The sequence below is a fragment of the Chaetura pelagica genome, unplaced genomic scaffold, assembly GCF_000747805.2.
Source record: "Chaetura pelagica isolate M959 unplaced genomic scaffold, ChaPel_1.0 scaffold383, whole genome shotgun sequence".
Classification (NCBI taxonomy): Eukaryota; Metazoa; Chordata; class Aves; order Apodiformes; family Apodidae; genus Chaetura; species Chaetura pelagica.
Window position 1 is genome coordinate 309,681 of NW_009952804.1, and position 23,477 is coordinate 333,157.

Here is a 23,477-nt window from a genome sequence, read left to right on the forward strand (position 1 = left end):
GAAGTCTTGATTCTTGCAACAGCTCTGAATGGGATTCTTTGTTCAGAGGAAGCAGGGCACAGCCCCTCTGCTATCAGATAGTGGTGAGGGCAGAGGAGTGGGACGTGGAGTTTGGAAGCAGTTATCATGTCTGTGTAATGGGTGGAGGGGTGGTGAGTTTGAGCCAAGTCAGAGATAACGGATCTTGCAGTGGTTGTGTTTTTCAGGCCAATAATCCACATTGCAAACACATTTGAACAAGTTGTTGAGGAAAGGATTCAATTTCATGCTGCTCTGAGGTAGAGGGAAAATAGTATGTGACAGTTTCTGCCTCGTTCACTTAAGTTTGAGGCATTTTAGCTGGTTTTCCTCTTTGAATAGGCCTTAGATGAACAGTATGGCATTAATTTTTGACCTCAGTATTTCTGCATGCAAAAGAGCAGCTGCTGCCTTTCTAACATGTCAGTGGTACTGCCCCATCCCTGGGGGTGTTGAAGGGCAGGTTGGATGGGGCTTGGAGCAGCCTGGGCTGGTGGGAGGTGTCCCTGCCCATGCAGGGGGTTGGATCTGGATGAGTTTCAGGTCCCTTCCAACCCAAACCAGTCTGTGGTTCTACTGCATTAATGCAGGAGATCACTTGTCCAGGTGTGTCCTGGCTGTTTCAAGTGTTGCCAGATAGACCTGTGGCATCAGAGCTGACTGCACCATCACCTTCCTTGCAAATGGGTGTTGTTGGTGGGCACCAAAGGAATCACCCTGACACTGCTTTCAGAAACACACAGGTCAAAACTCTCACTGATTTGAGTGAAAACTGTATCAGGCTTGGTGAGTTGCTGACAGACCTCCCCAGATGTTTTGGTAAATGTGAAGCTCTGTGAGTGTTCAAAGTGCATTTTGGGTTTTTTAATAATATAATAGGGTCCCTTCTCGTTTTCTGCCCCATCTGTGACATTGAGACTTCTGACTCTTTGAAGTGCCCCTGGCTGGTGTTCACAGAGCAGGAACATGTGCTGTGATCAGCCTTGTGCCTTCATACAACTGGTAGGAGTGACATAACCAAACCCATCATGATAGTGCCAGCTCATATCAAACTCTGCCTTCTCAGGAACTTCCAGCTCACCATGAGCTCACTCAGAGCCCTGCCTGCCCTGGAAAGCCCAGGCTGCCTCACCTTTCCTTTGCATCTTGTGATGGCTGGTGCTTTGGAGCAGGACAGTGCATCCCCCACATCCAGCATGCATTCCCAGTTGGGCAATGCCTGTGGAGCTCCTGCCCCATCCATTTTGGGGAATCACCTTCTGCCCCGAAGCAGGAAAATTGCTTCTCCTTATCTTCACCTACATGTCTCTGGCTGCTGTCATGGGTCATAAAGTTATCTGCTGTTCTTTTCAAACCAGTCCCAGTGTTTACTCCTCTGACCTTCCTCTTCATGAAACCCATAGACTGGCTGCATCCTTGGAAAAAAGACACATTTCTTAAGCTTGGTTTCTGCTGATAAAACTGGGGGGCTGCATTCATGTAATTTAAGTCATATGGTCCATTGCCTGTAGTTACACTCAAAGAATATGATCATTAAACCAAACCTAATATCTGTTTCCTATGGATCATGTTTTCCATCTCATTCTCTTTGCTTAGGTTACATTTGTGGGACTTCAGTGCTGCTTTTCATTCAGGCTGATAAAAGGAACAGAACAGTGTTTTTTTCAAGGACTAAATCTTAACTGAAGTTCAACTGGAAGGGAGAAGACTTAATTTTAGATATTTCTGCAAACTTTCCTCAAGAAGCTTCAATATTTTTATTTCTTCCTTTCTAGCTGCCCTGTTGGGATTTCATATGAAGGATTTTTATGTTTTTCATGCCATGACCATGTTTGTTATGTGCAGCTTCCTTTTCCTTTCAAGTCTGGAAGAGGTCAGATTAAATACACACAGTGAAGAAGAGGCTAAGCAGTTTAAATAACTGCAGAGGGGCTATTTCAGACAGGACTGACTACAAGCAGCAGGAAACATCAGTTGCAAACAGTAAAGCTCGCAGGGAAAATATGCCAGCAATTTGTCTTTTATAACCTTGTGCATAACCACTGGGTAGGAGGTTTTATATACAGTGGCCCTCTGTTCTTGCTTAATTCAATTAAAAAGAAAAAGCCAAGATTTGGAGTATCTTGCTTTGCTAATGTGCAGTGGCAGAAGGGTGTTGTAAATGCTGCATATTAGGATCTGAAACCTTTCTGGTAAAGCAGGGAAGGAGAAGAGAAGGGAACTGCAATGTTCAGTTCTCTCTTGTGGCTGTTGTGATCTCTGGTGAGGGGAACCACAGTGTTGTTCTCCCTCTTCTTGTGGCTCTTGTGCTCTTTGGTTCTGAATTAACTGTGCTCTCCAAAGAAAGGCCTGTCTGATGCCCACCCACCTTTCTGTTAGACACTTGGTGCTTCTCAGACTGCTTTTGTCTGGAGCTAAAGCAGCAATTGATGGAAAAATACAGACTGTCTGTTTGTCCCAAAGAAAGCCAAGCATCTCCACAGTGTGTGCAGGAATCCCTGTGCATGGGAGCACACATGCATGTCTGGACAGCAGCCCTTGCTCCTGGTGAGCACAGCCAGGGAGCAGGAATCCCAGGCAGCATTTCAGGACAATAAGGCAGCCCAGCTCGTGGCCACAGGAGGAAACTTCAGTAGACAGAATGTAATCAGCCAAGCTAGAAACTGGTAAGGCGCTCTGCTTTAAATCTTGGAAGCCTTGTTGACAGTGCTGTAGGGTTATTGATGTTCAGAGGCTCCTGGAATGCACCTGAGGAATGACACCTCCTGTCTGCTGTGGTGTCTCCAGCAGTGACTTCAGAGGAAGCCTGGCTTGTTCTGTCTATCCACACTGCTTCCTGCTGCACCTTGGGGAGATAGAGATATCTCATCCAAGGAATGGATTGCAACATCCCTGCTTAAAATCAGAGATTTGGGAGGCTTTCTGCACCAGAAGGCAGGGCTGTGAGGAATTCACTTTCCTTTTGGTTGAGCCCTGCACTATTATGCTGATCTTTGCAAACCCCTGCAGATTTATTTTCTCTGTCTGCCAGAACACTTTTATTTTTAACCAAATCAAATACACTATGAAGCAATTCTTCCATCAGTTTGTGATCTCAGGGTCTGTTACTACAAGGTAGTTCTTAATGGATTACTCTGATCTGCTGCTGTGTGTGATTATACAGGCTGGGAGAGTTGGGGTGTTGGGCCTGGAGAAGAGAAGGCTCCAGGGAGACCTTAGAGCAGCTTCCAGTGCCTGAAGGGGCTCCAGGAAAGCTGGGGAGGGACTTGGGACAAGGGCAGGGAGGGATGGGATGAGGGGGATGGATGAAAACTGGGAGAGGGAGCTGGAGGTTGGAGATGAGGAGGGAATTCTTTGGTGTGAGGGTGGTGAGAGCCTGGCCCAGGTTGGGCAGGGAAGCTGTGGCTGCCCCATCCCTGGGGGTGTTGAAGGGCAGGTTGGATGGGGCTTGGAGCAGCCTGGGCTGGTGGGAGGTGTCCCTGCCCATGCAGGGGGTGGGATCTGGGTGGTCTTGAAGGTCCTTTCCAACCCAACCCATTCTACAAATCTAATTATCCAGATTTTTCTGCAAAAATGATCATGAGATTTTTGCTTTGGGGCCTGTTCTCAGGTCTAAATTGAACAAACACTGCCACTGCAGCATAATAAGTATCTTTTTGTGATCAGGGTCTATTTCAGATCCTGCAGGGAATTTACATGGCCTGCCTACTTCTGCTGGATTATTTATAGTTACAATATTTTAAAAAAACCCAGTTACATGTGAGATAATTTCCGGTGTGGTAAGCCACAGTCATTTGTTTATGCTGGATCCTTGCCAGGAGGCAATATACCTCATCTTGACTTAAATGACAGGCATTTGGTGCCAGTTTCCTGACATAGGAGCTCCATTTCTTATTTATTTATTCCATTTTTGGAGAGATTTCTTCAAATACGAATCCTCTGAAGCCTGAGGAATTTTCCTGAAGCCCCCTGCAAATGTTGGAATTACTTAATTGCCTAATTTGTGAAAGCAAACATTGTGCTTACTTCACTAATACGTTTGTTTGGGGAACAGTTTTGTACTGGTAGAATCATGGAATGGTTTGGGGTGGAAGGGACATTCAAGATCATCTAGATCCACCCCCTCTTCTTGGGCAGGGACACCTCCCACTAATGCATGTCAGATGTGATCAGTACTGAAACCAGTGTTCTATAATAAATAATCTCATTTTGCTAATGTGTTCTGCCCTGACTTAGTCCATCATTTCATTGAACAACAACAAAACACTTTCTCAGCTCCTTTGTCTTTTTTTTTCTCACGTTGTTTTGAAAGCAAATTGGGGTGAAACTTTCTCATCTTGCCAAGCCTGAGCAGCTCTGAGGAGGCTCTTCTGCTTGGCCAAGGGAAGCTGTGCACCCCAGGCATGTTCCAGAGAAAAGGCAGTTCACAAGGGTGTGCTTCTGGACTTAATTTTATTCCTACTGGAAATCTGATAAGCATCCAGATTAGCTTTGTCTTTGGCAGGGATTACATTTGCAGAGAATCTCAAGTGTTTGTGCTGAGATTGGTTCTTGTTTGGGAAGAGCCTTTAGTAGCAAATATTCTGAGGCATTTAGTCTAGAATAGAGGTGATTTTTTTTCTTATGCCATCCAATTTGTTGTTTTGCCAGTCCTTGTGAGTGCTACATTGGGGTTAGTCCCCTGAAATGTCAATAAAAATTACAGTTACTTAACTGGTCCATAACCTCTGCCTGAATGACTTTTGCTGGGGAGGTTGTCAGTAAAGTAAGAAGATGTAGCTTCTTCATATCATGTCACAGATCTGTGTTCTTAAAGACAAACTTTGTTGGCTGTTAAGAATAATATTCCTTATCCTTCAGGACCTGATGATAGAATCTGGAAATAGATATTATAATAATTTTCTGGTCTATGATATACACAGGATAGCTGAGTAACCACTCTGCTTTTGACAGGTGCCATGATATCAAGACTTGAAAATCTGATTACTTAACAGCTTTCATGGTTGTCTTTTTTCATCTCCCTTTCCCTGCTCTTCCCCTTTTTTAGCCATCTACAATTATGATGCTGTCCAAGATGTGGAGCTCTCCTTGCAAGTTGGTGATACTGTTCACATTTTGGAGATGTATGAAGGTAGGTTGCAGATCACTTCCAAGTACCTTGTAGTGGTTTTTAATGTAAATATGAGAAAACAAATAATACAAATTTTAGATCTAGATTTCCAACTTCTGGTGTGCTGAAAAGCACAAAGCTTTCTGTGTGAGGTTTGCTTCATGCACTTTATGCATTTTTTAAATAACATTTTAAAAGTCAAACTACAGAAGTGGCAATTGTATCAGTGCTGTTCCTGGCAGAGGTTTATCAAGGTAGGATTTTCACTAGTATCTCAAGGCAGCACTGCAAGAGAAGGAAACACTTCTGGCTGTTCATTCCTGTCTTCACACCACACCTGTTTGCCTTGGCCAAGTGCTTGGGTAGTCGTGTGATGAACTGAACCAACTGGAAAGAATGTTTTCTTTAAAAGTAGCTTTTAACCTGAATTAATTGTTTAATCTGAGACAACAGAGGCAGTGGATGAAAGAAAAAGAGAGGGCAGGTCTAATTGTTTCAGAAGTCATGTTGGTTTAAGCCATAATATGATGAACTGACATGATAGGTTTTTAAAATCCTGCAGTTATGGAGCTTCCATGCCCTTGTTAGGCTGTTTCTCTCAGTACTTATGAAAAACTGTGAAGTTCTTAATAATATGTACCTTAATATAAAATATCTTGCAGAAAGAAAAGCAAAGTTCCTGTTTTAAGCAAGATGAAACACTTGTGTGTTTTATATCTACTTATTAAACTAGCCTGTGTAATGAAGATCTCAATATTTGGAATGGAACACAGCCATTTCATTATTTTAAAGAATGTCCACTGCTGCATTTGGAAGGCTCTTCCAACATTTCAATACTCTTTCCAAAGCATAAATTCAATCCTTTTTCACAGGCAGCATCAGTTTTGGAAAAGATTCAACATACAGAAACTTTTTAGTATCTCTGCTGGGTACAGCAAGCTGCTTGTTTAGCAGTTTGTTCTTAGCCAATTGTTCTCTTTCCACTTCTCTTTGACCTTGACACTGGAAACAGCCAGCCAGTTCCTACATGTCAAAGCAGATTATGTTGCTGATGTGTGTTTTTACACTGATGTGTGTGATTGTGGTGAGTGTATTTGGCAGAGTGGGACACAGAGTGAGAGAGAGGGAAAAGAGATCTCTGTGGAATAGTACAAAACTTAGTAGCTGGTTTTGCAAAGAGACCCAAGGAAGAGAGATTGTCAGGGATGAAAACTGCCCTCCTGAAGAGGATGCAGCTTGTCCGTCCCAAAATATTGGGGTATTTATTTTTTTTTAAAGTAACTTCATTGTTTATTCCCAGTATTTAGTCTATAATCAGCTGTTTAACAGAGAAACAGTGTAGAATAGGAAACAGAGACCCAAATGGCATCTTGTTTTTACCTGACATGTCCCAGGTTGGAATTTCAACCTGACAAGATTGATTGTAAATTGTTTGGGAAAGTGAATGTGCTTTGGTTGTTTTCATATGCTGAGCCATCAGTGTAGCATCCTGGTTTGTGACTGAGGCACCTAGGAATTACTGCATTACAGCAAAATACTTTTCCTGGAAAAACCAGCCAAAAAGTTAGGCCTGACATCTGTGAATCTAAAGGAAAAGATCCAGATTGTCTTTGAGATGGTAACTCTGCTGTGGGTCTGGTCTTATTTCCCATAAATTCATCTTAAAAAAACAGCAAATCCGCATATTCTGTCTTGTGTGGGAGGAAATTCTCATGTCTTATTGTATCAATTTTTCTTTCCTTTGGGAAGCTTTCAGCTCTGTTTCCAGATTATCTGTGGGTTGTGTTTTTGAGAATTAGTCTTCTCTCAAAAACTTCTTCTGTTTCTTGCCATGCTAATGATCCACACGTACAGACCCAACCCCAGGCTGATGAAAGTGGGGTTTTGTTCAACTAATCACTGTTCTTACCAGGATACACAAGTCTCATTTTAGAAAAAGGCTCCATTTAACCAGGGCATTGGCTTTCCAAGAGGAAAGGCTCAGAGGTGCCTTATTTTAGTCAGTGTCAACTATCCCTGCAGCTCCTGGCTGAGAGGGTTCCTTGGGCTATCAGTAACATTCCTTTGGGAATTAAGGGGGAATTTTTCAGGGTTGTCCAGAGGCTCTCACAACCACTTGGAAAACCTTGCTCTTGTTCCCTGCCTCAGGAGGCACAAGTGCATGTTTTGTGAGCTCCCAGAAGGTTCTCAGGGCTGTTCCCTGCCCGCTCTGTCGGGCAGCTAGAACATGCCTCATTTTTCCTTCTGGTGAGGTAAAAGCAGGAATTCATCCCTCAGCCGAGCCCAGTGAATGCTCCCTGTGTATCAAACAGCCTTCACTTGAAAGCTCTTTGTCTTTTGCATGTGGGGTTTTGGCTGGCTCTGCTGTCTGTGGGATCTGAAGGGCAGTTTGTTCCCGGACAGGGCGGCTGGAAGGTTGGAGCTTGTGCTGGGTTTTGGTGCTAACTTATAAATGTTATCTGACTCTCAACTGGCTGAACAGCCTCAAGACATAACACTGATAGAGTTGAGCTCCTGGGGGAGGTGTGTGAGAGGCAAAGGGCAATAAATGGATTAAAGTGGAAGCTGGGTGCAGTTTGGTGCAGGTCTCTGTGCTGCTCAAGCTCCTCATGTGAGCTGCTTCACCCTGGGCCTGCAGTCAGCCCTGCTGTTGTGCCTCTTCACAGCCAGAGAAAGCACCTTTACATTGCAGAATTCCTGCTCATTTGTTCCAGCACAAGGTGTCAGGAGCAGGAGGCCTGCTGCAAAGGCTGGAAGTCCTTGGAAAGCTGGTCTAGTTTGGGGTGAGCAGTTTTGTTAGCGAAGCTTTATTTTCCTGTGCTCTAAACAGATGCTTTGCCTGATGGTTTATAAATCCCAGTTATAACTACGTGGTAAGGCTTGTATTGTGAATGCATAAAAGAAGATAAGGAAGTGATAATGTAGATTGTTCACAGTGCTGGACTATGTCAGAGGTTCATGAGAGTGATCATCCTGGAAATGGTAGCTTCAACTTGTACAAAGTACACAATATTGAAGTGAAAGTCATCAGAGTTGAAACCACAGACTGAGTAGTTTGAACTGAAGGTTTTAAATACTTCTGTTACAAGCTATAATATGCTGATGTCCCAGTGCAGCTCAAAACTATACAGGGATGACCTGAGAGCTCTGTGCTGTTGGGTTGAGTAACTCCATAGTCCAGACTGTGCAGCATTTCCCTCAGGACAATGAGGATTGTGGCATATTGGATCTTTCTCAGCCTACCATTAGCTGCAGTTGCCAAGTGGGGTTTGCATGTAGATAGGGTCTGAATTTGCATATTCAGTGTTTTAGTTTGAGTCTGATTTTAAACAACTTTTTTAATGTCTTAGTTGTGCTTCAGGCATGCTTTGAAACACCATGGAGTGTGTATTAGGTCTGAAGATCTGGAGGATACTGGTTTTCCTAGTCTTACCTTCCCTTTAAAACAAATACACATATATCCTCTGCAAAGCATTATTTTGTTAGTTTAGGTGTCTTGGTCCTCATACACTTTTGTGAACTGCAGAGCAAGGTATTTTTCTTCCTGTGGTTGGCTGTCTGGTTGCAGAAGGGCATGAGGACTTTGTACAAAATTACTCTTTCCTCTTATTATTAAGATAAGCAATGTGTGCTTATCATGTTACTTGCCAAATATTGTCAAGACTGGGCATATGCTGCAAAATCCAAGAAAAGAAGCAAACTTCCTGCATCTAATACTTTGAAGGCTGCTTCAGTGTAGGATTTACTTAAGTCTCTGAGAATTTGTCCTTGAGTAGTGAGCTGGGGAGGAAACACTTCTGTTCAGGGGAATCTATTCTAATCTGCAGCATATTTTAGTATGTCATGCACCTTGTGGGAGACAGCCAGACTGTGGGTAGAAGGCACGTGTGCCCACATTCCATGATTCCAATCAGTTCCTCTTCCTGGTGAAATGAATTTGGCATTGAATTTGTTCATAGCTCCTGTGCTTTATCTTTCCTCTGACCAGTGCAGGTAAATGAAGCAATCCTTTGGTTTATCTCAGGGCATTGGGGTGTGGTGTGGGACTGACAGACAGGACACTGCAGTGGAAGAGGAACAAAGTCCTTGTGGTTAAGCACATGACCTGCCATTGCATCACTGTGTATAGCTTTTCATCATCTCACCTATGGTCATTTGAATAATTTTTCATAGATTTTTCTGTCCTTTCTCATGCTGCATAAAATCCATTTAACAAAAGGTAAAACTGGGGACCTGTATTCCAATTAGAAAAGAAAACCAAACCAAATACTTATGACATTGGGGGTTGGACTAGGTGATCCTCAGAGGTCCCTTCCAACCCTGACCACTCTGTGACATTTCTTTGCATCTTGTGCTCTTAATCAGACTTTGGTTTGGAAGCTGTAGTAGCTGAAAACTTGCCATGTCATCTTCAACTGAAAAGCTTTTCTCCATCTAGCACACCTCTGCTTGGGGAAATACTCCAAAGAAACAATTTATCATTCCTCTGAAGCTTTAGGTGGATTTTGATATATATATTTTTAGAAGAAATCAGATAATCAATTGAGCACTGCCAAAAGCTTTTGTTCCTTTAAAAATGATGGATAAGATTCTTAAAAACTGGAGCAGAATTCTAAAAACTTGTGTGAGATGTTTGCTGAAACAGCTTTACATAATAATATACAACATGGTTTTATGCAATGATTGCAAAATATTTTACAGGAATGTGGTTAATGCCAAGAGGCCATTTTAAATATGAGGAAGCTGTGGTATGGAGGGGCTGAGAGACTGTCAACTGGAATTGAAATCACTGGGAAAATATTCTGGTTAAATTTCACAAGCTTTGTATCACGCCCTAAAGGACTTGTAGTTTACCATTCAATTAATTACAATTTAGATAAAAATAGAACCTAAATCCTAATCCAGTACCATCCTTAATCCAGTACCTTATTCACTGGTCCATGATCAATGTGTAGTCTTCTTCCTGTGGAAGGAATGGAATTTCTTTTTCCCTCCTAATTTAGTACTGGAGTATTGGAGTTTGTGGTCAAGCTGATTTACCTTCTCATTGCTAGAGAAAGGGGACAAAACTGCTTGAAAAACCAAACACAGCTTCCAAAAAAAACCCAACCCTACCCTAAACTCTGATACATGGTCCAGGGGTTTCAGATCCATGGTTCTTCATGGAGCTTTCTTTGCTAAAACTAAAATAATGGAGGAAGAAAAAACAAAAGGAAAAAACACCAACCAAACAAAAAACCACCCTCTCCTCCATTCTTCTTTGCCTGATTATTCCCTTAAATCCCTTTGCCTTCCTGATGCTGCTCCCTGTGCCAGTCAGCAGGACATCATCTTGGATCAGGGATCTCATCTGTCTCGACAGCTCGTTCACTCTTGAATGCAGCACAGGCCTCAGTCTGTTCCCTTCATCTTTACACAGAGGTGGGGTCAGTGTTTTCAGTCTCAGTGCAAGTAGAACCTTGGGAGAAGGGTCACAAACGGGTGCTCTGGGTGCGTGGGTAGTTGAGAGTTGGGGTCACAGAGAGCTTGGGTGTTTGCAATGATGTTTTTGGTGGCTCAGAGTTTGCATCCTGTCCCAGAGTAGTGCAAGGGGTGTTGTTTCTGCACACCAGCATGCAAACCAGAGCAGATCCTTCTGCTGAAATGTTGGGATTCTTGTTTCCAGTACAGGAAATTCAGAAGGACTGAAGGTGGTGGAAACCACTGCTTATGGCAAGGAGCAGGCACCGAGTGGAAAGAGAGCTTGGTCATGCACAGCTCTTAGACAGGATGAAAGGGAGGGTGGAGAGGAAAAACTCCTTTGTCTCACATAGTTTGGAGGGGGTGGAAGAAGAAGGGAGCCCTGCCCACAGCTCTGCCTCTCTCCTGGCTGCTCATTAAGCAAGACTTGCTGGAGGACATAAGAAATACAGCATTTTTTTTTCATTATGCTTGCATTTCAGTGACCTTAAAATCAAAACACTGGCCAAATGCCAGGTGCTGAAGAGAAGAAATATACATCCCAAAGTGACTGAGTCTGGGGGATCAAAGTTATTGCTTTGTCTCTTATACTTTACTAGGTCTTGTCACCATCATATTGAGAAACAATCTGTACCAGGGCAAGCAGTTTAAAGTTGGGGGTTTTTTGGCTTATCTAATAAAACTCTCTTGCATCTTTCCTTTGAAAGAAGGCTTTAGACTGAGTCAGAGAAGAAAATACAGAACCTATCCAGTGTGGAACCCAAGCACAACCTGTAAGGTGATTTGGATGAAAAGATTTTAAAGGGATGGAGTGGAACTGGACTTGGAACACTTGAATGTATTTCTCTTTGCTGTATGGCCTTGGGCTGGGAGTTGTGTGTGCATGTCTGTGTCTCTCTGCCTTGCCTGTTAAATAATTACTGCAGTAGTTCTGTGCTGTGTATAGAACTTGTAAACTTTATGGAGTAGGGATTTTCACCCTCAGAATGTGTATCTTTGCCTTTGAGCCCCCCCAGGGCCACCCAAATGGATATGCAGAGTAGAAGTGAGGGGGTCAGTTAGCAAGGAACACATTTCTGCCCAACTCTTAGGAGCCAAGCCTCCTACAAACAGCAGGGGTGTCTTCACAATAGGAGATCTCAAATGAGCAAGATCAATAGATTTATGTTGTAGGATTGTGATGAGAGTTACAATGTGTATTTAGTGGCTGCAGAGAGGAGAAAGGAAATCTAAATACTTTTGTTTCCCTTTGCCAGGCTGGTACCGAGGATACACACTCCGGAACAAATCTAAGAAGGTATGACCTCACTTTTCAGTAACTCTCATCTTTATTTCACACCTTGCCAGGTCCCATCCAGTGCTGTAATGTGCTGTGCTTCTGCTGCATTGTTTGTCATGATAATGTGCAGGTGTCCTCATCAATATGTCCCTTTCAGTGATAGAAATAAACGCCCTTGAGCTAAATGTTTCAGAGCCATGAGCTGGGTGCTCCTCCATTGTAACCCTGCGTAATGTAGTTTGAACTTGGCAAAATTGACTGTTGCACATCTGCATACACTGGCTTACTGCTTTATTATTATGGTCCTGGACCTGCTATGTGCAATGCTTACATGTTACATGTAGTGGTAAGTTTGGAGGTTTTGCTTTGACTTGGAAAATATTCCAATAATTATGAGTGCGTGGATCTCAGCCAAAGTTCCTGAGCTTTGTGAAGCCAGGCTGAAAAACTGCATGGAAATTAGGTATTCTGGCACCTCTCATGTGGTAACATCCTTCACAGTCCCCATTTTTCAGAAGATAGATAGGATTGCAGCAGGTTTCCCCTAAAAAAAGGCTGATGAATTCCTACAAGAGGTGTCATGTGTTGTGAGCTTTTCTGGGGAATCACAGGTCCAGGGCAACTTGACAAATGACTCCAAGGGTATTTTGTAGCAAGGGCAAATAAGTGTAACTGATTGTTTGCAAGTCTCATAGCATTTCATGCAGGAAGATGTGTTATTACAGTGAAAGTTCATGTCAAACACAGTGCTCCAGCTTGCCCCCTGATGCTGCTCTTGCTGCCTTTTTCCCTCTGGTACCTGGACTGGTGAGCCAGGAAACATCAGTCACAGTTCCTATTCTGCTGGTCCTGCTCTTACCCCTTCTCCCTGCTTTCTGTTAAATTCATTTTCTGTCAGGTCATACTCTATGATGTGATTTACTGATTTTTGTTCCTGTATTTATTTTTAGGGCATTTTCCCAGAAACATATATCCATTTGAAAGATGCAATCGTGAAGGACCGCGGGTAGGTTGGTGCTCCTTGAAGTGCACTTTTGGTAGCAAAACCAATGGAATGCTGTTTCATTTCAAAAACAACCAACCAACCAACTTAGTGGTGGTTGAAATGAATGCTACTGTTCTGTGTGTGCAGCTGGGCATGCCACCTGGGCTGGACTTGCAGAGCTGTATAATTCCTGGGGTTTTTTTCTGAGCATTGTACATAACAAAGCAGTTGTGAATGTAGGTGCAGGAGAATACTATGTGGAAAAATAAGAAGGCTCTGTTAGACAAGTTAGTAGTGAGGCAGGTTAGTCAGACTACATGGAGCTCCTCTGGGGACTCTGCAAATTATAACACACTCCTGCTCACAGCCAAGTTGTCAGCAGGAGTGTGGATTCCTTCCTGTCTTGGAAAATATTTGAGGAAATGACTCCTCATTTGATTCTAAGAGCTGATTCTGTGATCATTCTAGTGAGACGGAAGAAGCAGATGCAGAGGAAGAGACTTTAGAAAGTACTTTTTTAATAGCTGTGGTCACGTTGCCATTGCCAGTGGTGATTCTTCTAGACTTAATTTCTGTCTGTTTAGCATGTTTCTGGAATGGATCCATTGAGAAGAGCAAGGCTGAAGGAAACTTGAAATATGTTTACATTAAAAATGGACAATGAATGTGCATGTATGTGTTGGAGAACACATTGAACAACTTAAGAGTCTTGGCATTGTGAGTGAATTGTGTGAATATCAGGCCTTCCAAAACTTCCACTTAAATACTTAATCAAAACAGGCTGTTTTACTACTAAGTTTTAATCTGGAGTTTGACACCTTTTTTCTGTTTTCTCCTTTTTTTCCTCTAGACAACATGAAACAGTGATTCCAAGTGAATTGCCCCTTGGACAAGAACTCACTTCTACCCTGAGAGAGTGGGCAGTTATCTGGCACAAATTATATGTGGTGAGTTTGCTTCAGTGGTTGGTATTTCATTACATGACCTCAGATGAGATGAGTCTGGGCTTTTTGCAGGGCACTTGAAGACTATGAGGGGGACGTTGTACAGAATTGTAAAGCTGTCATTATTGTCAAAGTGGTTTAAGAGAGGCTGAAAATGTTCTGCTCCCCACTGAGCAGGGTGTTTGATCACAGAGAGAGCTGCAGTGCTGGCTGTGCTTGGATAGCTGTGTGATGACACAGCACTGAGGAAGCACTGAGTGGCACAGCTCACACTCAGCATCCTGTCAGCTGCTTGAGGCTGGGTGTGAGTCACACACAGTGGAAGAAGGGTTCCTGCTCTGCCTGTCATGTCTGTCCTGTATGAGGGCAAGATACCTCAGTTTGTGTGACAAACCATGGTGTTGTTTTAACAGAGCCTGTAGCCAGTGAGAACTCTTTTCCTACAAGCATTGTAGGTACTTAACAGAATGGTTGATCCTCACCCACCTACAGCTCAGGCAAGATAGACAAAGGATGGAAGAGAATTAGGGCCATGTGTGGTGGGGAAGATTGGACTTGTTAGAAGTCACACAGTATATTTAGTTCTCAGTAGGGCAGGGGAGAGACTGCTAAATCTGTTTGGTAGCCTGACCATATCATAGTCACTTCAGAGAAGTCAGAAGCCAAGGTAATGCATGGATTTTGCTGAGGTGAGTGCATTCTTACTCAGAGAAACACAACTGAAGTTCACAATTAATTGCCTTCCTTTGAAGTTGATGATTAAGGCACATTAAAGAGAATCACACTTGGTTTTTCTTCAGTCTCTGTAGTATGTGCTCAGAGACTAAGAGGAGAGAATGGGTTTGAATTGGCTCTAACCATTCCCTTTACCCAGAGCAAGCTTTCCTAGTGAAAATTTCACCAGGCCACAAGTACATTTTGTTTCTGAGCCACAAAACCACAAGAATTTGTTCCACCTTCTTAACATAATGAGTAGCTGCATGTGTGACAATATTACTGTGTGAAAAGAGAATTTTGTTCCTGGGTTTTTTTTCCTGAATAATTTTGGGATTCTAGCCTCAGAATCTGTTGGGTTTTTTAAGAGCAGAAATTTTTCATGTTCCTGTGCTTAACCAATATAAGTCTTAAAATAGTCTTGGAAAATGTTGTGGTTTCAAATGGATTGGAGTTGATTTTATTTTCCCCTGCAGTCTGTATAAAAAGAAAAAAAAAAAAGCTCAAGGAGGAAGGAGGTACTTCAGGAGAAAAAGGAAATACAGGGGATTTTTTCTTCAGCAGCATTTAATTTCAGTTCTTTGTGTGGTGTTCAGCAAGCATTGTACCAGTGGGTTTATCTTTGCTGCAAAATAAAGATTAAAAAAGGGTGAGAATTTAAAACTTCATTTATTTCATAGGATTTAGCTCATGCAAACAGCTGTAGAGATGACCCAGCTTTAGCTGACTGTCAAATTGAGATCTGCTGTGTATTTCCCTGAAAGTTAACACAGGTTCCCTGCTCTTTCAAATTAATAAAACCACACTTTTTGCTTTGTTTACTCAACATGTCTCTAATATTTTCCCAACAGGAACTAAAGACCTCACCTCTGTCAGCCCCTTCACATTTCCCCAAATTGTCAGGAAGATGGCTGTATATAACTCCCTTTTGGATTTGTCCTTAGGGGGCAAATTATGAGTATTTATATCATTCATGTTTTTTGTCAAGACTAGAATGGGGAACTAATTGAAATGAGTTCCTTGTTCTGCTGTGTGGAAGCAGTTTGGGTTCACAGTTCAGCTTTAATAGCTCTAGTACAGAGAACTGGTGCTCATCAGCTGCTGAATGGACCAGCAAAATGCCACCAGCCATTTCCCACTAGTGGTTGGGTGAGAGGTAGTCAAAAACGTCTTAACAGTCATTTTGGAACTGCATGACCATAAACTTTGTCCCAATAGATGAAAGTTTAATGTCCTGTGAAAATGAGCTGCAGTTGAGCCCTCAGTGCAAGTCAGAATCATCCTAGTAACTGGCTCACTATGCAGTGAAGAAAGGGTGAGTTCCCTTTTGAATGATCTAAATGGTTTAGCTGACACTTCAAAAGGCTTAATTGCTTTAGCTAAGCACATACTGCTAGGGATATGATAGGTTACCACATAGTTAGCCATCTTTTAATTACAGAGCCAGCCTTGGAGCCTGAAACTGTAAGAAAGAGGTGCCTAGGCACCTGACTAATTGTATTAGGGTGGAACCAGTAAATAGCATGTTCTTTAACTGAAGATAACAGTAGAAATGGCAGGAGGAAGCTCTTCACAAAGCAGGTTTTGGTGTCCTGTTCACTCAGTGCTTTATAATTACAGGTGCTGGATTCATAGCCAAAGATGAACATGCAGTGACTGCAGCAGTCACGAGCCAGTGCCTGGGGAGCCTGGGGAGCTGGGGCCTGGGAATCCAGACATGTGATCTTGTTATTACATTTTGGACAACCTCTGGCATGGCAGGTTCTGAGCAACTACTGCTGGGGCAGTGCCTGAAAGTGTGGGATGAGGCAAGACTGCATTGCATCAAGTTCTGTACAAATGTAAACACAAATGAGAGCTCTGAAGATCATCTTCAGCCTGATTTGCTGATAGACATCAGCCAGAGAGATGAGTGTGTTTCCACAGAGTGTTGGTCATCTGTCACTTTGGTTTGGTTTGGTGTGGCTTTTAGACTTAAAAGCAAATAAAGTTGTTGGTTAGGGTTTTTTTTGCCCTGGAGTCTTACAATCTAAGTAGGCAGAGCAGATGGGAAATGTGCACAAGAAGTGGTTCTAGGTTTGTCACACACTGAGTGGCAGAGTTAGGGAGAAAGAGCATTTGTATATTAAGTTGGGATTCCTTTCTCTATCTACTAAAACACAATTTAACATCATCTCTCTGTCCTGTATATAAAAAGCAGCCATCCTAGCAGTTTTGAAGTGCTGGAAAACACCCGAGGCCTATTTTTGGCCAGTGAGGTCTTTCTGAAATGCTGTTGAGAGGAAATGAAGACCCCAAATCTTGAGGCACTTAAACTTTGGCAGCGCAAAGGACTGGGGAGTTTGTTCCGTGGATCTAATCTTGCAGTGTCACATAGTGCTTGTTTCTCCTATTTTTAGTTAAATACAACTTGTATGATAGATTCAACTGAGCACACTTCAAAAGGCTTAGTGAGCTCATTGTTTTCAGGTCACTCCATTAGAACTGTCCCTCTCCCCTGCAGGATAACAAGACGACACAGTTCCGGCATGTCCAGCAGATGACCTACAGCCTGATAGAATGGAGGTCACAGATCCTGTCTGGAACCCTTCCCAAAGATGAGCTGGCTGAGCTCAAGAAGAAAGTCACTGCCAAGATTGACTATGGCAACAGGTACGCTCCAAACTATGTCTTGAGGGCAGGGGAGACTTCCAAATCCCAGCAGAAGGCTCTAGATGGCTCTGAATACAAATGGTGTAAATGACCACACCAGGGGAACGCTGAATTAGGTTTAGACTTTTCCTTGGAAGGGGGTTAATTGCAGCTTTCAGTCCCCATCACAATGTAACTAGGCTGGCAGGTGGGCACGTAGCAGTTGGTTCTTCATATGCCAGCAGTCTCTTTGAGTTGGCAGGAAACCTCACCTGTCTTAATTCTGCATAAATCCTGGCGTGTGGTGGCATTTCCCATGGAGCACAATTTGTGCCTGGCTAGCTGGAGCCAGGATTTGGATGCTGCTGCTGAAATAAACTGCTTTATCAGCCACTGAGTAATACAATTCTGTAGGCCACCAGAACTCCACCTTTCATTGGTCTGTACAGAGGAGGGATTGTCTCCAGAACTCATTTAGCTGCCTGTCAGACTTGATTCAGATCAAATAAGTCAATTAAAAAGAAAGCTTATGGCAAAGAATAATAATCAGACTTAATCCATAAGCCTGGTAGATATACTGTTTTTTTAAAAAAAAATACTTTTAAGCAAGGACAAAAGAGATGTCATCTTGGAATTAAGTTGCCTGATTAATGTCCCTTTAATGGTAAAATGGGGGATAAGTATTTTGAGACAGGAAAACAGGAAATGGAGTTGATGTGCATTGGCTGCCTAGTGCAGGGCAGTTTGATCTGGGGTTTGTGCTCCTTAAGTGACCTTTGCTTCTTGCATATTGTGTAATTTCTTTTGCCTTCTGACTTGCCTGCTCTTCAGGATCCTGGGGCTGGACCTGGTTGTGCGAGATGACAATGGGAACATCTTGGACCCAGATGAAACCAGCACCATCTCACTCTTCAAGGCCCATGAAACTGCATCCAAAAGGATTGATGAAAGGATCCAGGAGGAGAAGGTACACCTCTTGTTGCTGGTTTTGTCCTCTGCAAGTAACTAGTGCCCACCAATACTGTGTTTTTTCATTGCTTTTAAGGATTTTGTGCTACTTTGGCAGCAGAACTAAATTCTCCTTCTTTGCAGTCCCTGCAGCAGAACCTGGACCTCCGAGGGCAGCCAATATTCAACACAACACACACATACAGCCTCTATGTGAACTTCAAGAATTTTGTTTGCAATATTGGAGAAGATGCAGAGCTGTTAATGAGCCTCTATGACCCTGATCTCTCCAAATTCATCAGGTGGGGCTTTTTTGGAGATACATAAGCAGTGTTGTCATCACAGTGTTCATTTTGAAGGCACCAGCTGAGGTCAGAAAGGAAGATCCAGCAAATAATTTTTTCAGTTCTGGTTGGTGGTGATTTGGAAAGGGGTTATTTCACTTCAGATGAGATAGGAAGTCTAGGTTCTGGGCTCATGCATTCCCCTTTTTAAAGCTGGGCATTTCTGTGATACATTAGTCAAAATCCCACATTGTCTTTGTATGTTCTTAATTTTCCCTACTATTGTCACTCGACTTCATACATTTGACTAATTTTACTTCCCATTAAATCATGCATATGCATGATGTTTGCTGCCAAGTGAGTGCAAGTTCACACTTAAAAGTTGAGCATCATGTACTGCTAGGAGAAGATATGAAGAACTTTATCAAAGAAGCTTGTGTGTGTCAGGCACCCTCTGTCTCCACCAGTGAAGTTATCAGGTGTGGACATGAACTCTGAGTTCTGCCTTCTCTGAAATGAGTCACTTCAGAATCACTCTAGGATACAAGATTTTGGCAGAAGGTTTCAAATATTCCTAAAAAGATCAAAGTGCTGTTGAGCTTTTGCCAGGTAATGGGAATGTCAAGTGTTGATGTATTAAAAAAAATGTTTCTTCCTTTATTTGCAGTGAAAATTATCTGGTTCGTTGGGGCAGTAATGGGATGCCTAAAGAAATTGAGAAGCTAAATAACCTTCAGGCAGTCTTTACTGTAAGTTATTGCATTTAAATCCTTGAAATTCTTCCCCATGCAGCAGGCAGCTGAGTTTTGGATTCTTTGTCCCTTCCCCTCTGCCCATGTAGCAGGGAGGGGTCACATGTGGCAATCTGAGATATTTTCATGGACACTTCAGGTGTGATAGGCAGCCTCAGAGGAATGTTACTGACAAGCCTTGATGTATGTCAGTCCAAAGCAGAAGTAAAGGTGTATTATTTTGCAGTAGCACTGTCAGTGGGAGTTGCTCACCCATGAACTTCTGAAAATCCTATTAAGCACATCTCTGTTGGAGCCCAACTGTACCAAAAATCTAGGCTGGAAATCATAGTTGTTGGTTTTCCAGTTCATTGCTTTCTTGATCCTTTTCTGTGTTGGGAGTTTATTTGCAACAAGATGTTAATGGAAGAATTGCCCTTGAATGGAATAACTTCTGACAAGCAGCAAAGGTGGCACAAACTGACTGCCTGGTCATCAGCCTCTAGTAATTTAGCAATTAATATCATTTGCTCTCCTTCTAGTCCTGTTGCTGGAGTGTGTTATGAAAGAGTAGTGAGATGCTTAGAAATTGCTGTGTGCAAACTGCTAATGGTTTTGTAGTTTTGTTTGGTTTTTTCCCCTTGGGGCTCAAAGGGAGCAGGTTTAACTTCTAAAATATTTCCATTTATGTGTGTGTATAATCTAACAGAACAGTCTGATTCTCTTTGTTTTCTTCTCTTCCATTCATAAACAGATTGATCTAATTGTCTTTTAAATAATTTCTAGGATTTAAGCAGTTCTGACTTGATCAGACCAAAAATCAGCTTGGTGTGTCAGATTGTGAGGGTGGGGCACATGGAGCTGAAGGATGGGAAGAAACACACCTGTGGACTCCGGAGGCCCTTTGGTGTGGCAGGTATGAGAAATTCCACCAGTGGAGAAAGTAGCACAGCCCAGTGGCTGCACCAGTGGGCTGGGAATTGGGAAGGACATGTCAGCAAAGCCTCCTGGCTTTTCAGTGTCAGCATCTGCCTTCACAATGGAGGTGCTGATACCCCTGTGAGACCTGCTAATGAAAATTGCAGGTAAAGATGAGATACTGTTACTATTCAGATCTTGGTTTGTCACCCCTGCCAGCAGTGCTAGAGACTTTTCAGATCTTTGTCAAAGAGGGATTTGTCCCTCAGGACTGGTGGGATAAACCTGGAGTTTTTAAAGGAGACTTGGTGAATGAGAGATTCAATTCCTGTCATCCCTTGTGAAGAGACTTGCTTGAAATTTATGGTGGAAAACCATTTCAAAATAATCAGCATTTGAAATCTTAAGTGTCATTTCTTTGCCTTGAAATGCCCAAGTCCCATCTACGTTTTATTTATTCACACTCACTTCCATAGGTTGACATAAACATCAATGAAAAGGCACCTTTTAGAAAGTTAGGATGAGAGTGGGGCTCTCTGTTGCTGTCATGAGTGGCACTGGCCCAAAATAAGCAAGTGTTGTTTCCATTCTGCTTGGGGAAAGCTCTCTCTGTATTCTTGAGCAACTTGGCAAAACTTTGTGATGAACTTGTGTTGTTGCAGTGATGGACATAACTGATATCATACATGGAAAGGTGGATGATGAGGAAAAGCAACATTTTATTCCATTTCAGCAGTAAGTACTGGATGTCAGAGTTCATCACATATCTGGCTTATTTAAAGAGTTGTCCTTTGGAGAAGGACAAATTGGTATGGGAGCCTGGCAGGGTACCAAGGTATCTACAAATAGATTAGCTGATGGCAGTAGTCAGCTCTTTGAAGGAAGAGATTTCTGCCAGTCCTCTGAAGCCTTTGTTCTCCTTGGTTTGCATGTCTCTGTGATAGGCTGAATTGCTCAGGGAGTTTTGGCAATGCAGCTGAAATTGCTGGGTCTCCAGATCAAGAAAGAAGAATATGGTGCAAAATGATGATGGGGTCTGGGGGATGTGACCTTCACAACTAGGAAGAGGTTGAAAGGGAGGATTTTCAGAAGCACCTGAGCATGAAGAACACAATTTTTTGTCACTGCTCTGCAGTGCTCTCCTCTCTGTCTGCTTCCCAACTCTTCAGATTACTTTGTAAGAGTGGGTCAGAGGACAACAGGAGAGGGATTTCTCCCTCTTTCTGGGAGACAGGTTCAAGACCCAATGTATTTTGCATTTCTGCATTGCTAATTAGACTGGTGTGTTCTGGCTGCTCTCTGTTCATTTTTAAGCTCATCACAAAAACCAAAGTAAAGCTTGTTTGGGTGGGCTCAGCCATGTTGTTACAGTCCTAAATAGAGCAGCCCATTTGGTGTGGCTGTATGTTGTTATAAGGTCTTTTCAGGGGAGATTTGTGTGAGTTTTGTTGGGATTTTTTTCCCCTACTTTTTCAGGGCCTGAAAAGCTGCAAAGAAAGATGTATTTTCCTTTGCAGAAGAATGTAATGGTTTTTAACTGAAAGAGGGGAGATTTAGGTTGGATACTAGGAAGAAATTCTTCACCATGAGAGTAGTAAGGCACTGGCCCAGGTTGCCCAGGGAAGCTGTGGCTGCCCCATCCCTGGGGGTGTTGAAGGGCAGGTTGGATGGGGCTTGGAGCAGCCTGGGCTGGTGGGAGGTGTCCCTGCCCATGCAGGGGGTTGGATCTGGGTGATCTTTCAGGTCCCTTCCAACCCAAACCAGTCTATGGTTTGGTGATATAAACCTAGTCAGGGATTTTCTAGGTCAGTGTTACTTACCCCAAGCCTGAGCTAACACTGTGATGTATTTCCTAATATGAGACTTCAAATTTATTTCCATGGGGTTTGTGGAGGTGAAGAAGAAAAAAGCCCCAACGATTCCCATGGAATCTTTTTTTTAAAAAAGTATTTCTTTGGAAAACAGCTATTGGCCAGCCCTCCTCTTGCAGGGCACATGTTTGATGTTGGCCTGTCTGCTTCCCTGCCTCTCTTGTTGTTGTTCTCAGGATTGCCATGGAAACATACATCAGGCAGCGCCAGCTCATCATGTCCCCACTGATAACTTCCCATGTGATCGGAGAAAATGAGCCCCTCACTTCTGTCTTCAACAAAGTCATTGCTGCAAAGGAAGTGAATCATAAAGGGCAAGGTACAGCAATTGGGCCAGGAGCTGATGGAAAAACCTGGTGCAGGGGAGGGTTCCCTGTGCTTACAAATGGAGATAAATGGCTTGGGAAAGTCCAGAGATCCAGGCTCTGCTGGAGTTTGCTACCTGCCCTGAGCCAAGCGGATGGTCTCTAGTGATTGTCATCCCAGCACCCTGGCAGCTAAAAAAAACCCCAGACAGTCTCAGGAGCTGTTCTTAATTGCACAGAAAGTTTCTCTAGCAGATGACTTATTGGCTAGTAATGTATTTAAGGTAAAACTGTCCCTACAGATTTAAAATACTTTTAAGTGCACGTGGCTGATGGTGGATGCTAAATGCCTTTGGGTTTAAAGAGCATTATTCAGGATTCTCCTCTTGCCTGTGTGTCTGGCCTTTACTCAGTAACACTAGTGGATTAATCTCAAAGTTTGTATTTTACTTCAGAGAACCTGCTTGCTCAGTATGGTCTTATTCAGCACTGGGGAGATAGAGAACTGGGCAAGTGGGAACCAGCTTGGGATATTTAAGGCATTGTGGCATGGATCACATGAAGAAGCAGTTCTCTGATAAGCCTAGGCTTGACTTTCATGGTTTTGTCCCTTTTTTTTGGTAAACAAGTGTTACCTTTCTTAGGTCTTTGGGTCTCCCTGAAGCTGCTTCCTGGTGACCTATCTCAGGTTCAGAAGGATTTTTCCCACCTTATAGACAGATCAACTGCTGTGGCTCGGAAAATGGGGTTCCCTGAGATAATCCTTCCTGGTAAGCTCTGTATGCCTCTGCACTTCCATGGAATGAAAGAGCCAGCTGAAATTCCAGAGTTTCTGCTATGAACAGATGGATTTGAAAGATCTCTGAAGCTTGTTTTAATTTTTCTTGCCATTTTCAGACAGTCTTTTAATTTTTTTTGTCAAAGAAGTGAAAACATAAGCTTCCTTTCTTATATTAAAAAATGAGTGTGTGTGCTACTTGGAAGAAAACTTGTTTGTTGCATATAGGTTTGACCCTGCTCCACTTAATCCACTCAGTGCATTTAGCCCTGTAGAGCTCATTGCATTAAAATGTTACATGAAGACAGAGGGTTATAAAAAGGAGAATGGTACTTCTTAAAAGATTTTGTGTCATTTGAAGTGAAGACAAAATGATGTGATGTTGGGTGTTGTTGATTAGCTGGTATCAGTAAAGGCTAAGAAGAAGACTTGATATCCAGGGATGTTAATTGTTAACCTGTAAAACTGTGAGGAAAACTACTCATTCAGGTTTATGAAATT

The 23,477-nt window shown here is 42.8% G+C and overlaps 1 protein-coding gene across 1 annotated transcript in view; it reads left to right on the forward strand.

Moving 5' to 3' along the window:
- DOCK5 (dedicator of cytokinesis 5) overlaps nucleotides 1-23,477 on the forward strand; it is a 115,371-nt gene that overhangs the window by 51,781 nt on the left and 40,113 nt on the right. The window contains exons 2-13 of the mRNA XM_009995016.1: nucleotides 5,066-5,149; nucleotides 11,845-11,885; nucleotides 12,818-12,873; nucleotides 13,703-13,799; nucleotides 17,014-17,162; nucleotides 17,973-18,108; nucleotides 18,234-18,391; nucleotides 19,041-19,122; nucleotides 19,891-20,020; nucleotides 20,685-20,757; nucleotides 22,070-22,212; nucleotides 22,843-22,968. Of these exons, the coding sequence (XP_009993318.1) occupies nucleotides 5,066-5,149; nucleotides 11,845-11,885; nucleotides 12,818-12,873; nucleotides 13,703-13,799; nucleotides 17,014-17,162; nucleotides 17,973-18,108; nucleotides 18,234-18,391; nucleotides 19,041-19,122; nucleotides 19,891-20,020; nucleotides 20,685-20,757; nucleotides 22,070-22,212; nucleotides 22,843-22,968 (1,275 nt within the window). The remainder of the gene's footprint in view (nucleotides 1-5,065; nucleotides 5,150-11,844; nucleotides 11,886-12,817; nucleotides 12,874-13,702; nucleotides 13,800-17,013; nucleotides 17,163-17,972; nucleotides 18,109-18,233; nucleotides 18,392-19,040; nucleotides 19,123-19,890; nucleotides 20,021-20,684; nucleotides 20,758-22,069; nucleotides 22,213-22,842; nucleotides 22,969-23,477) is intronic.